Source organism: Manacus candei, unplaced genomic scaffold (assembly GCF_025592945.1).
Source record: "Manacus candei isolate 608988 ecotype Guabito, Panama unplaced genomic scaffold, ASM2559294v1 h1tg000048l, whole genome shotgun sequence".
NCBI lineage: Eukaryota > Metazoa > Chordata > Aves > Passeriformes > Pipridae > Manacus > Manacus candei.
In genome coordinates this window covers 1,489,312-1,504,208 of record NW_026138096.1, presented here as the reverse complement: position 1 = coordinate 1,504,208, position 14,897 = coordinate 1,489,312, and the positions used below count along the sequence as shown (strand labels likewise).

The 14,897-nt window shown below is 37.2% G+C and overlaps 1 protein-coding gene across 4 annotated transcripts in view; it reads right to left on the bottom strand.

The window, feature by feature from the left end:
• RAB28 (RAB28, member RAS oncogene family) overlaps window positions 1-14,197 on the bottom strand; it is a 63,415-nt gene extending 49,218 nt beyond the window's left edge. For 2 of the 4 annotated variants that reach the window (XR_007906463.1, XM_051798492.1), the window contains exons 1-3: window positions 13,955-14,196; window positions 6,741-6,837; window positions 1,461-1,549 (exon numbers count right to left, since the gene is read on the bottom strand). Coding sequence is in view for 3 of the 4 variants with exons in the window: in XM_051798492.1 (XP_051654452.1) it covers window positions 1,461-1,549; window positions 6,741-6,837; window positions 13,955-14,032 (264 nt within the window). In the remaining variant the exon portion in view is untranslated. Of the gene's footprint in view, window positions 1-1,460; window positions 1,550-6,740; window positions 6,838-13,954 lie in introns of all 4 variants that reach the window. The other 2 variants (XM_051798490.1, XM_051798491.1) reach the window with 2 other exon arrangements.
• Window positions 14,198-14,897: the final 700 nt, after the last annotated feature.

Genomic DNA, 14,897 nt, shown 5'->3' with positions numbered 1-14,897 from the left:
GAGGATTAAAGTCGAAGGGATTGGACACAGGGTTTTTTTTGTTAATGTGTTCCGAATGACTAGAAAAATCAAACTTTAGTCTTACTGATATCAACTTTTTCACTATTTTTGGGCACTGGTATTAACTTTTTGACCTGTTATTTCTGATAAGAAACACCTAAGTTTATCACCAAATTCAATACCAACAAAGTTAATAGCCTTTTATTTCCTCCACTGAGTTTACTTTGGGCATATGGCAACAATTTGTGATTAATCAAATTTCCTCTGTCATGGAAGCCACTTTCTCCTATTGCTTGGTAACAGGCAGCAAATCGGTTTTTATTAAAAAAAAAGAAAATGCTATAAAAGAGCTGCAACAGCTAAAAACATTCAGACATTTTTTTGAAAGTGACAGAATGTTACACTGACAAGTTTGACTTTATCCCATTAACTAACAGATCCTAATCTCTGTGTTATACTTGTTAATATAAAGTTTCTGTCCAAAAAGAGTTTTAGGATTCCATATTCCTATTGCTTAAAGTACTGGGACAAAAGAAATAGGTGTGTTTGTTTTCTTTTCACATAAGTATAATATTATCTAATAAAATATGTTATGCCTATTGTTCTCATTACAAACTCCAAATTAAGGAACAGAATACATTTTAGGATTATTCATGCTAAGAAGTTTGGTATATAATACACCTTTCTAAATCATCTCATGACTCAATATTATATAAATATATTAACATTATAATGTTATACTATTTAGCTCTTTCTTAATCCTACCATTCACTTCAAGTTTCTCAGTTAACCTCAAGATAAAATTAATTTTCACTGGATAGGAGTTCTGCAAAAATATTTAGCTACCTGGTTGCCTCCTTTTGTTTGCCTTCTTATAACCCCAGTTGCATGTATGAGTTTAACGGTGTAGGATTGCTCTTAATTTCCTCCTTCTACTTTTTCCCCCAGGAGGCAGCTGTTCTAAAAGCAGCCACTCTATCTACCATGTGGATATCCAAATAGCCTTTACCATTTACTATGATTGCTTTTCTTAATTCAAGACACAAAGCCTGGAAACAAACATCTGCTCTGGAGAGTTATTCAGATCTACAGACGCGTACTCTTGCTTTGCTTTTCATGCCAGCTCTAAGAAATTAGCCATACATGAAAATTAAATTAGCATGTTAATATCAATTAAGTTTAGATAGAAGAAAGATTCAACATTTTTGAGATTTACAAAACAAACTAAAAGCTATGTATAATGTATCTATGCATGTATAATTTTAAGAACAAAGTTTCAATTAATTTAATATCATTACCATAGATACAATTATCAGCATTTATAGTTACCTGAGCTCCATAAAATTTTTGAGATTAATAACACAACAAACTAAAAGTTCTGCATAATGCATGTATAATTTTAAGAACAAAGTTTCAATTAATCATTACTATAAATACAATTATCAGCATTTATACTGTACCTGAGCTCCATAAATATATTTATCCAGCATTTTGCCTCCTATCGTTTGTCCCCCTACATCCCACACTTGAAGAGTAACATTCAAATTTCCTGGGGAAAAAAAAATTATAGATATTGTGTAACCTGGAAAATTTAGATAATAAAGATATATTATCAGAGCAGGTAATACAGCTCTAGCATATCAACAGCAATAGTTTTTTACAAGTATACAATAAATAGGAAGTAAATTTCAACAGAAAGATGATTGTATCATTTGGAAAAAAGTCATTTGTGTCCAGCTAAGTCATTAAGATACAGTAAAACTATAGTTAGATATTCACATATTTAATAGTGACAGAAAATAATTGGAATTGCACTCATGACTAGAAATTATATAACATACTCCACTGAAGAAACACATAAAACTTTACAGAGAACATTCTATAGCACAGTACTGGGAACTGAAAGGTAACACAATTAATGCCAACTTAGCCACATTTTTTCATACCGTGTGTCCCTTCCCCACCACAAATCATCTTTACAAATCCAGAAGAGAGGAAAACCTACCAGGTAACTTCATTTTGGTAGTGATGCTGATAGTAGCATACAGTTAAAGAATTATATAGTTGACATATTAAAAAAACAGAAATATCAACACACATCTAAGTTGAGGATGCAAACTGTGATTACTTCCTCCATCCACCACCCCAAAGCAGGAAGCTAAATTGGGCATGATTTACATAATTTCATCTTCAAAGAATCTGTACCAAGAACAGACCTTCCTTCCTATTCTAAACAGTTTTTAAGCTATGTTGAAAGTGCTAACAGGTTTTTAAAAACAAATTAATAAAAAAATCAGGTTAAATACAAAATATTTAACATTCTACAAGTCTTACATATTCTGTAAGCTAAGAACTCAGAAACTCATAGATCAAAAATACACACAGAAAGGTATGTAACCATATACGTACAAATATATTAAAGTATAATTTGTCTCATTTTGCAAAGAGAGAACTGTTTTCAAAACTGTACTGATTACCTTGGAATACCACTCTAATAGGGTAAGGACTGATAAAGCCTTTTCTGATCTACATACAACTCACATGAATTACATGTTAATACCAATTCTACTTATGCACAAATAATCACAACTGCCTATTAACTTTATTCCCAGTTTTTAAAAAAACGCAATGAATTCCACAACACAACAATTGAGAGTTGAGTGAAAATGAACTAATTACTTTGGGCTGCTAAGAAAGATATATTCTTAATTCAAATATTTTATATAGTTAACGACCTTATTTTACACAATGCTATCTATTCAGCTGTCAATTTATAACTAACATGCTCACATTGGTTACACAAAGCAGTGTGCTCCATGGAAACACATCACAGCACTGCGTGAAAATAACCAGCAAATTAGAACTATAGAGCTGGATATATGCTATTTGTGGTATTAAGTATATCACATTATATTTTTACAATGCACTTGGCTTTAATCTGGTTAAAAGTGAAGATTTCCAAAACTACTACGTTGGTCTCAAAAATATAGAGATGAGTATGAGACAGCACTTTTAAGCTACACTGAGTTTTATCTAATAGTAAGAGAATTTCTAAATGGAGCTTAGAAAATACCTCATAAACACTCCAGTTCAATAAAGAAAAACTTATAATAAGTAAAAAGATTATTTCTTTTGATAGTGCATATACTATGAATTAATCAATTTTTTTAAAAGTTCAGAACATAAATGACTGCAAACAACACAGGAAAGTCTTCCATAAAGCATCTGGCATGGATAAACTGGTGAACTTGCAGTCTAAAAGACAACACATCCTCAGTGGGTAAACAAACTATGCATGCTCAAAGGCTCACCATGCTGTAGTATTCTACCCCTATGTACTCTACTGGAATGTCACCATGTCATTCATGCCAGCTGTTTTAAAAACAAAGCTTTATAAATATTATCACTTTAAAGCTCAACAATTTTCAGATGTCTAATTTTGTGTTCAAGTGCTTTATGAAGTTTCTAACTTCATCTTTCCTCCTACAACTAAAAATTATGAACAGCATACTGGGCTTAGTATCTGGATAACTGCATGGAATGACCTGAAAAATTTTAATGCAGTTAAGTTATATTAAATGGTCTAACAGTGACTGTTCAACTAAAAAAAAATCTACTATTAGAAATTATTTACTTTCCTTCACTAACAACAGAAAAAAGAAACAGGGTAGAAAAAAAAAAGATCAGTATTTTCATTTAAGGTGACCTGGTTGTGAATTAGGGCCTCATTAACTACTGAAATTCATGTTGATCGTCTCCTGGGCAAAATGCTTCATTTTCCCTTTTTTTCAGTTAGATTCCGTAATATTTGGTTTGTGCTCTAATTGATTCTGGGGAAGAAAGAAGGATGTTAAGATTATTCGGACAAAATTAAAAACTCCAGGCATTTGCCTACCCAATATTTAATTAACAACTACGACAGTAGAACACAAAGTTTTCTACAAAAAGTTTGAAATCTGGTTTTTCATAGATTTAAGAGGAACATACAAACTGCAGACTTACTAAAAAAAACAAAAAGAAACAACGCATCATAAGACAGTTCTTAAAAACAGTCTTAACATACCAATAAAAATAACTGAAGAATCCCCTCAAAATAACATTTTATACACTCATAAGGAACAAGAAAACCTCAGCACCTTACTCTGTAGAAAATACACACAAGTGCAAGTTAAAATAACTGAGGCAACACAGTGCAGGTATCTAGATTGTTTCTGGTGTGAACTGAAGCCACTGGGCTGATGCAGCAGTGATCCTGCAGGAGCACATGTGGTGCACTGGTTAACCTGACTTACAGCGCTGCACGGTCAGGATGGAACTAAAAACACAAGTCTGCCCACTTTTTGCACCAATGACTTTAAAAAAATCCTTTAAACAGAAGGATCCTGTCTACTGAACTGCGCTCACAACCTTCCAAAATGTATATGACTATGGCTCTTAGGAGTCTCTATCAGCAGACCCTCTGACTAACAGATACACTATTTAAGCACTAAAACCTATACCACGGTTGCATCCAGACTATACAAGATTCTGCATCAATAAATATAATGAAACTGATTTGCATTTGGAAAAAAAAAATTTCACCAAATTGCATAAAGCGAATCTGTCAAGTTGAATACTAGAAGTCATTGTTCAAAATCAAAGGATTTATTATTCGTATTAAACTATATTGTTATGTAAAATATTTACTATCTTCACTGAAAAACTGCATTAGTTGCTAAAACAACTGGAGACAAATGCCACTTTTATCTTACAAAAACCAAGAAACTCCCAGAAAAACAGTACTTTATTTTACAAGCTAAAATGTATTTCTACTGTGGCTTAATGTAAACTTCTGTGCAATTCTAGAAATAGGGAGTTTTAACTTCTGAAATCTTTGCTTACACTGAAGAAGGAAAAAATCAACTACTGAACCACAGTTATTCATTATTTCTCCTACTAGATAAGAGAAATCGAGGCTTTTTTTCCTATTGATACACACATAATTTCTGTGCAGTGGTATCAACTAACCTTTCAAGCAAACACAGCAGCTCTGCAAACCCAGAACTAACTGAGAAATTAGAAAAATCCGCTTACTAAAGTAATGCTTCCCATTCCAGTATTTAGAAATTTTACCACCTTCCCTCCCTCCCTCTCACTCCCCATGAGCAGTCCAGCTTACCTATAAAACACAGAGAGCCATATATACCTAAACACATATATAAGCATAAGCAAAACCAGAATGACAACCTACAGAAAAATGTTATCTTCCTAAATACGAATACAAACATTACTGTTTTGTTAATGGTGAGGAAAATAGATGTACAGACTTTTTGGTGCTATTTTCATCTACATTCTGATTTTATTACAAAATAAACTATGAATGAACAAAATTCACACACAAAATAAACTATGAACAAAAATGAATGAAGCAATAGTTGATAATTTTCCAAATTTTCTACTCAACAAGATTATTTAAAATCCCAGTAACGTACTAATAGCTTCTGTATGCTTAACAGCAGGAAAAAAACTTGCAAAATAAAAGTTCTCAGCATGCACACTGCATGATTTGTGGACACATTCCACTTGCAAGTACTGCTGCTAAGTAATATGTACACTGGTATTTTTAGAGGCATGAGCAGGACAATAAAAAAATTATTCTGTTGATTTTATGAAGAAATAAGCACTGGAATTTGGTACTTTATCACTCACCAGATAGTAAAAAAGTACAGCAAAATGACCAAACCAAAATAGTGAATGCAGGAATAGTCTGAAAAGATTATTCTGTTTCACTTAAGAAAATATACAAACATAACCAAGAAATTATTGGCAATATAATTTTTAAAAAATAAGTTCAAGAACTGCATATATTTTCTTATAACTACAGGTTATAGATAAAATGTTTAATTTCTGGGTTTGCTTTCCTCCCCACTCTTCACAAGGAAAAAAGACAGAACTACAGAACTTTTAATAATTACACATACTTTTTCTAACTTCTTCTGATTTCTGAATCCAGAAGAAAATGCATTTAATTCAATACTTGCATACTTAGAATATGAGCAAACACAAATCAATAAAAAGACTTATTTCAAATCCCCAATTGTTCAAAGACAAACTGGTACCAGCAACTATTCTTTTTTAATTATTTCTTTGCATTTTCCACGCAGTGTGTTGCAACTGGCATCTAAATAGTTTCTTTACCATCATGAAGTGAAACATCTTGAATGCTCAAACTGTATTTTTATGAGTGCCGAGGGACCCTAAATTTTAGTGGTCTATTAAATGCCAGCAATTTCATGCTGCCTTGCATAAAACAGCATTCACATATTAGAGCACTGAGTCCATAGCTGCATTATTCTTCTCTCACACAACTCAAATAGAAGTCGTGTATTTCATTAAATATATATATATTTCTTTCAAAACACATATACTTTTTCAATTAATATATTTAAAGTTCCATTTCATTGTTGTGTGTTACACTACCCACATGGACAGCGAGTGCACTCAAGCAGGGATAATAAAATTCATCAATATAGACAGCATTCCTTTTATTTGAATTCAGTGTTTTACTTAGAGATGCAAGTTGCAGACGTAACTCTGTCACCTGGCAAGAACGTACTAACAAAATTTTCACTGAACAACCTAATTTACTTTGCCATAAAAATCACTGTACTAAGCTTATTAAGAACACATTATTTTGAAGAATCTGTTTCTGCAAGTCTTGCTGTCACCCAACCTTTCAGTATTAGTTTTTATTCTCTTACCTGGCAATAATATCCTTTTCAAGAAGAAGTCCAGTCCTATGGTTTGTTTGTACTGCTTTCCAAATGTTTCTTGGGCAAAACGTGTCGCTAAGGATGTCTAAAACAGAACAGCATCAAATTAAGTTGTCATTTTAAACAGCAAAAAACTTTATGCTAAACCAGAAGTATGAAATACAGTTAACCACTTTTTAAATCAATGAATGCTAACAGTGTTCATGGATTTGGATTGACAAGCAGTCCAGTCAGCTTCAACATAATAACAGGAGGCAGAGGCTACTAATTTATGCAAAAAGAAGCAAGGTGCATATTTCCTGATTTCAAAAATACTGTAATAGCAATATTACAAAATAATACACAGATTTAAATGAGGAATCATTAATATGCTCAAACTGACACAAATCTAAGTAACACTCTCTGTACCTGAAGATTTTAATATTTTTAAAAGCGTTCATTTCCAAAACAAGGGTCATCCCCTGGTACAGAACACCATGATCCCAAACCAACCTTCTGGGAGAGAACAGAGATCTGCACAGTGCAGAGTCCCACAGGAACCAAGTGTGGCGAGATTCCTGCCACTGTACATCAGTTTCAGGATCAGGGACTACAGGAAGTCTAATATGGGGAGAATACTTTCTTGCACACGGAAAAAGAAAACTAAATTCATGTTAAGAAGGCGATTTGCAGACTCATTCCTTGCAGTAGAACTTTGGAAACTTATTTCTTCAACTGATATTTTGTGCATTTATGAAAGTAGACCAATACATTATTCACCTAATAATTAGCTTTTACTACATACTGATAAAAGGATACACAACTAACCTAGATAAACTAATGAAGCAAGACATTTATATTGTGTCAGTAGCAATTTAATAGCAATTTAAGGTCTCCATGCAAGGTAAGAAAAAAAAAAAAAACAAACAAAAAGGAGGGGGAAGAGAAAGGGAAAGAAAGAAAAAAAGAAAGCCCAACAAAGAAAAGTGTGGTACAATCTTAAAGAATACAAAAGTCTGTACTGCCAAAAAAATGAAATACTTTATTAAAAATCATAAAATACATCCTACATCAAATTAGTGCTGTACACTTACAAATCTCTTGTTGACATGATATTTGTAAATATAAATACAAATCACCTACATAAAAAAATCTAAATATTTACACACATAGGGAGGGAAAAAGACTAAGAGCCTCACAAAACCCTTACACCATCTGAGAAAACTCAAAACAAGCAAGAAGGTTCTTCTTTTTTGCCAGTTTTCTGTTCATCAAGACCCAAAGAGATGAGTCACACCAACTGTTATTAGAAATTGCGGTTAGAGAACATTTAGTCAAAAATTCAACAGCAAAATAATGCCAATAGTTCTGAAAAATAAGAATAGGTGAGGTCTAAGAATAGGATGGTTACAATGAAGATCTAAATTAGGCTAATGATGTCAAATGCACACAGGAAGAAAAGGTAACTTACTTTTTTTGCATTAAAACATGATCACCAGAGCTCCAGCATTAAAGCTCTAGAATGAACAGGCAAACATTTATTCAACTATTAAATTTCCTGTGAAGTAAATAAAACTATATACTGTTTTCATGTTTCGATATCATATCTATATTCCTATCACTGCTGTATATATAATGCATGATATTTTGATATCAGAAGATATGTTTAGAGAGTAACCCAAATTCTCAATTATAGACTATGGCAACATTTTCATTTACTTCACAGCACTCAAGCCCTGCGAGCATTAAAACTAAATAAATAAATGGGGGAAAACGCAAGTAAACTACAAATAGCAAGAGTATGCATATATATTTACATCAGCATGGAAAGGGGGAACACCACAGAGGATGAATCATGAGAATATTGTTCTGCCTTCAGCTACGTGACAGTAACACTGACAACACACAAAATAAAATTCAACACAGATTCAGTCTGTAGGATAGAAAAAGACGGTAGAGCTGATTCTTTTAATCACAGTAGTTAACATGCCAAAATTACAAAGACATTATGTTTAATCTGTCATGACCTTAAAGATGTAGATGAGAACAAGAAGATTGCAGAAATACACTGTTCAGCCTTTTCCTTGAAATTTTCCTTTTTTGGAAAAGTAACCAGTGCCTGCAGTAGAGATTAAAGTATCATCTGACTATATCATGGTATTCTACATTCTCCAACACACTAATTTAGATCCTCATTAAATAAGTAACCACTCCCTTCTTGTTTTAAAGGCTCAGTAAATATTAGCTTATCACTCTGTGACACTCAATATTCCCTGAGAGCTTCTTAGGGTGTTAGCAAAAATAAACAACATACATTCAATTAACAGCCAACCAGTAAGAGCAGCAAGTAATCAACAGCATGGCAAAGTTCTCTTAAACTGTTTTTCTCTACTGTGCTCTTGAATGTAAAGGAATTTATAGCAGAAAATCATTGACTAACTCCTTTCAAAATTTTTTCTAATAAATGTTAGAGCTCAAGAATGTGCTGGATTACCAGACTAGAGTCCTATTTATTCACAGAACAAGCATTTATCCACAAAATACTAAGAGCAATAGTTGAAACTTCTCTACAACAACAAACAAGTTCTGGCAATGCATATTCAAGTGCCTCTACAATGCAAATACTCCCTTCAAATCCCAAAAGTGTTCTCTGCTGTGCTTGCCATAAAAGATTTTGCAGAACAATTTCGCCTGAGAGGATATGTTGAGTATAATCCATGTAAAAACTAACAAAAGTTTAAAAAAGGGTCAGTAGAACTGTGGTTGTAAAAGTAAATAAGTGATCAGTGACCATGTTCTAAAAAGATTCTACTCCATACAGTTTCATCCCTTAATGTAGAGATCAGAGAACAGCATGATAGTATAAAAGCCTTGTTTCTTCACATCTCTACTAAGACAATCAGGCCACCAACTTGCACAGCAGAATTTCCATCAGAAATTCCATCAGTTTGGCAGGTTCACACACTTGTCTTAAATACCTCAAAGTGAATGACGACAAGCTATTCTAAATATCAGTATGCTATTGAAGGTTGGCTTTACAAATTCCCTCCTTTCAGAAAAGAAAAGGTCTTTGAGCTCTAATATACAGCAACCAAGACACCAGTAAAATATCGTACATAAAATTTACAGTATTCTAGGTGCAAAATACAACGGGATATTTAGGACAGCTTTTTTTGAAAGAAGTTAGAATGGAATTTAACCTCATATGCAAGGCATGACAGCTTCTTGCTTCCATTTTCCAATGTCAACAACTCAGTATAAACTGATGACATGCTGTTCCTAAACACCTACATTAATGAATAAATGGGAAAAAAAGCAAAAAATATCTAAGAAATAAATTGAAAAGTCAACAAGTTTAAGTAAATTTTAAGTTAAATACAAGCAATGATAGCCAGCTCTGATACTGACTACACACCAGGGAAACACAGAAACTTTTAGAGAAAATTCCACCACTGACAATTCTTTGAGTAAAATCCTATAAAAGAAACCTTTGAGAAAGCAATGCCAAAGTGTAGTATCACAGTTGGAAGAAAGAAAATTCAACCCAAAATTCAAATGGATGCAAGCACAAAGTTCCAACATCATGATTTTCCGTGCACATACCAACTTCACCGGCTAATTGAAATGCACTTTCCAAAAAGTAACATGTATCTATCTAGCCCTTCCCTCACTCCCTTCCAGAACGTCAATGCCATTATCCAAGTACAGCAACACTCACCCCTGAGTCATGTCCTATCCTACTGGAAAAATGTTAGGACAGACTAAATGAAAAGAAACATGAGGCTAAATAATGAAATGTTTTAACTACCATAAAAACAAAGAACTGTCCAAGCTGATGTCTTTCCACCCCACTCCTAACTACTGATGCAACTTTGTTCACTGAAAAAAAGAAAATTATCATGATTTTTTGATATTTGATGCTGATCTATTTGACATAGCTGGGCCAATCTGCACAGGACAGGTGATTTATTTTGCAAGACTCAACAGTGACAACAGTATTTTTTACAACATTGATGAAGTTTTTGAGCTTAAGTGTAACAAGACAATTCAGAACTGGCTCAATGCTTAAAAATCTGATATCCTAAAAAATCCTAAAGCAAGCACCACTCTTTATGCCAGCCTATGTTTTAGCTCTGCAAATTCCCCTACTATCTCAAGCATTCATTCTTCCATTTTTATCATCCATTGTTAACAGGAAAAGGTAGGATGTTTCTGCTACTATACTTTAGTCCCAGCTACAACAGACAGTAAATATAGAGAAACTCAGGACATCTATTCTTCAGCACCTCCCTTTCCACGAATAGCTCCAAGATTTGCTTCCAGAGGCCCAAAATCTTTTTCAACAGTAGCAGATCAAAGCAATCTACCTTAAATCAGTATCACTACATACTTCAATATTAAGACAATCTGTGCACAAAAAGAGTAAAAATATCTCAATCATAATATTTTTTTCAATCCATACTAGTAATGTGGGTTTATTTTAATGGAAAATCATTTTGGCTCAGGAAGAACGAGTTGATTTAAAAGCTAGATACATAAGGTTGCTGTGCGTATACATGATCCGTCCTGTAATCAAAATCAAAGAGCCAACTGATATTAATAATTGCTGTTTATCTTCATTTCACATTCTCCCTGCCTCTGATTGCCTTTTAGATTGCTTTCCTAGTTTGTCTAGTTTGTTAAAGTCATTCTCTATTATCTTTTTCCTAACCAGTCATGCCTCCCTCAATTTTTCTTTTCAACAATTCACCATTTCCTTACTGTCTCTGTTTTACCCAAATACTTTTACAGATTCTGTTCTTACTCCTCTTATTCCTTCTTCCATTTTTACTCTTCTCTACTTAGAGTTTGCTCCAGGAGTGCTTATTCCGATCCTTAAAATTCTAAGTATCCAGTTATTCATATAAGTACCTTAAAATGAATGAATAGAAGCACAACACCCCTCCCTTGCCTCATGGATAGAGCAATTCCCAGCTAGTGGAAGTACATTACCCTTAGCTTGAACTGACACCGATTTGTTTTTAAGCTACTACCAATCCTTGCACAGAACCCGAGTCACACTGCTTCTAAACAATGAGTGAGGAAAACAGAAAGCAAGTTTACACCTGACTCACAATAACATTTCTTTTTCCTGGAGAAGCAAAGACTAGGCAATCCCAGATGGCCAAGCAGGAGGAAATAAAATCTTCCCCCCCCCCCCCTTTTTTTGGCAGGAGAGGGAGTAAAGGACAGAAGTCAAACATGAACATCTCACACTGAACACAAGATACAATATTTTGGATATATGCCATTATTGTCTACACTCCTCGTGTCTAATGATCCTAGCAACAGAGGAAGAGAAAAACCAACACCTTGCACAGTAAAAGAGAAGCTAAGTATGTATGTGTGTAAAGACCAGCTGTGAACCAGATGTGAGAGGCAGGATATTTAGAGTTGAAAACACATAGATATACACGTTTCAACAAGTAAGCAGAACGAGTAGCCAATGAAGGAGAGGAACCTCAACAATTTAGTCTTCTGAGGTGCTTGAAATAGCACTAGGTACATTTTATCCTTCCATTCCATGACCCAATTACTTCTTTATTTTTTCAAGGCAAGGTCTTACAATAAACCTATTATTTCATGTGTGTGCTCCAGGCCATTAGGATGGCAGGAAGGAGCTTCTATTACAGCATCATCTAGGGGGGACGAGAGGAAAAGCAGCACACCAGAGCATTGCTGCTGCTCACGCCCAATAACCTGCACTGGAAGCACGGGATTCCTAGAGCCAGAGGGAGTTCCAGTGAGTGGCAGCTCTTATGAGGGAGGAAGGGACCAGCAGGAATATACATCAAAATTCAAGAACACTTGAAAATCCATGTTTGGTGAGAGGTCTTGCCACAAGTTGCTGAACAGCAGTAGGGAAAGGATTCCTCAGTTTGAATGGAAAACTCCTGGGGAATGCTACCAGTGAAGCAGCACTTCAGCTGTCAGTCCTCTGTATTTATTACACTCTCATCACACAGTTGCTTGGAACTGCCCGTCTACTGACTCAGATGAACACAGTACCACTTCAGACTGCGTTTAGAATCACTGGAGACAAAAAAATGTTTTGTTTCTTCATAGGGCTCTGAATAAGTAAGTGAGCAAAACCACACATGTACTTTCACTAATAAATGTCACGCAGTTCATTTAAACAGCTCTAAGGACATTTCTCACTTTTCATATGAACTGTGAGGCAGGCAAACTTTCTACTCCCCATGGTTTCAGTTAATGACAGAGGAAAAAAATGTATAATTCAAGCATATAATAAATTTACTATTTTCAGGTGTATCTCACAAAATTATTCAGGATACATATTGCAATAGATACATTCAATAAAATGGTAAAGATCAGTGACTATTTTAATGGTAAGAAATCAGCCTTTCTTTTGCCTTCTTTGGTCTCTCCTTGTCAAAATTTCTCTTTTAAAAAGGCAGGTACTACTTGTTGATAAATAAACTTTTAGAAACTGTATTTCATTATGCTGATTATTAGATGGGGGAGGGAAAATAAAACTAAAACATGAAAGTCACAAACAAAAACCAAATGGACCCAGCAGTGCCTTTCCAAACTCTGAAACAGTAACTCCAGTAGTCGCAAAGGGTTCTATCCACCCCAGGAGGTTGGTGGCTCTGCAGCCGAAACGAGGGGCGCCTGGAGACCCAGCTAAGGAGCCTTCCCAGCTCGTCCTTTCGAGGGGACGAGCATCCTGTGCTCGGCCCCGACCCCGACCCCGGCCCGGGTCACTGCGGCCACCGAGAGCAACTCTGGGCTATTCCAGCGACTCCAGCCCAGCAATTCCTGCCTCCGGCGCGCGACCAGCAGCGCAGGGGGATCAGCGGGAAACTCCGTCAGCACCACAGGAATTACGTGATTCGCCGCTCTTTTCCTTACGGCTCAAGAAAATTGGATTAAAGTCGTGCACGTCTACTTGTTGATGATGCCTCTCCGGGTGCGGGAGCCCCGTCAGAGGGTTTGGCTGCCGGGCACGGCGCGGACATCGGCGGGGAGAGCCCGCGACTCCCGCGAAGGGCCAGGAGCTGAGGGGGAGCAGCCAGCCGGGTATCGCGACAGCGCGACAGACGGGAAGCCGCCGCGGGCTGCTCCCTCCCCTCCAGGGGAGAGCGCTGAGGGGGAAGGCCGGGAAGGGACACGGGGCACCGCGGCGAGAGAGAGGAGCTGCCGGCGGGGCCGGCACTGACCTTGCCAGTGGTGCCGTCCCCCAGCACCACCAGCTTGAGCTGGCGGTCCGGACTCTCCTCCTCCTCCGAGTCCGACATGGTCCCTACGGCCCCGGCGGGGAAGGAGAACAGGCGGAGGGCAGCCGGGAGGAGCCGGGCACAGGAATGAGAAGGGGACGGGGCACAGAGCGAGCGCGGCGCTCACGGATCCCGCAGCAGCGCAGGGGCCCCAACCGCCATCTTCCCTCGGCGCGCCCGCCGTCGCTATGGCCCGCGCGGGGCGAGACCAACAGGAACGCCGAGGAAAGGGGGGAAGGCGGTAGATCGCGGGCGGAAGCTACAGCAACAAGTCCAGCAGCTGCTGCGGGACGCCCCCACTGCAGCCCCCTCAAAGACCAGGCGAATGGTTCAGCCCGTCTCCCAGTCGCACGCCGCGGTGGCTCGGCCCCACAGTGACGCCCCGCGCGGTAACCAAGCAACGGGGGGCGGGGCGGGGGCGAGGCTGAGGGTCCGCTGAGGGGTCGGGTCCGGTCCGCGTGGGGCTGCGCGGTGCGGCGGGTGACTTGTTGTGGCAATTGAATAAATAGATGTGAAAACTGAATCAGAGTCATTGAATGGTTTGGGTTGGACGGGAACTGAAAGATCATCTAGTTCCAACCCGTCCTGCCATGGCCAGGGACACCCCACCAACCCGGCCTTGAACACCTAAGGGGATAGGGCATCCACAACTTCTGTGGAAAACCTGTTCCAGTGCCTCACCACCCGCAAAGGAAAGAATTTCTTCCTAATATCTAATCCAAAACTATTCTCCTTCATCTTAAGGCCATTCCCCCTTATTCTGTCACTACGTGCTCTTGTATAAAGTCCCTTTCCAGCCTTCTCGTATCCCCCTTTAGGTGCTGAAAGGCCCAATAACGTCACTCCAGAGCCTTCTTTTCTGCAGACTGAACAATCCCAATTCTAG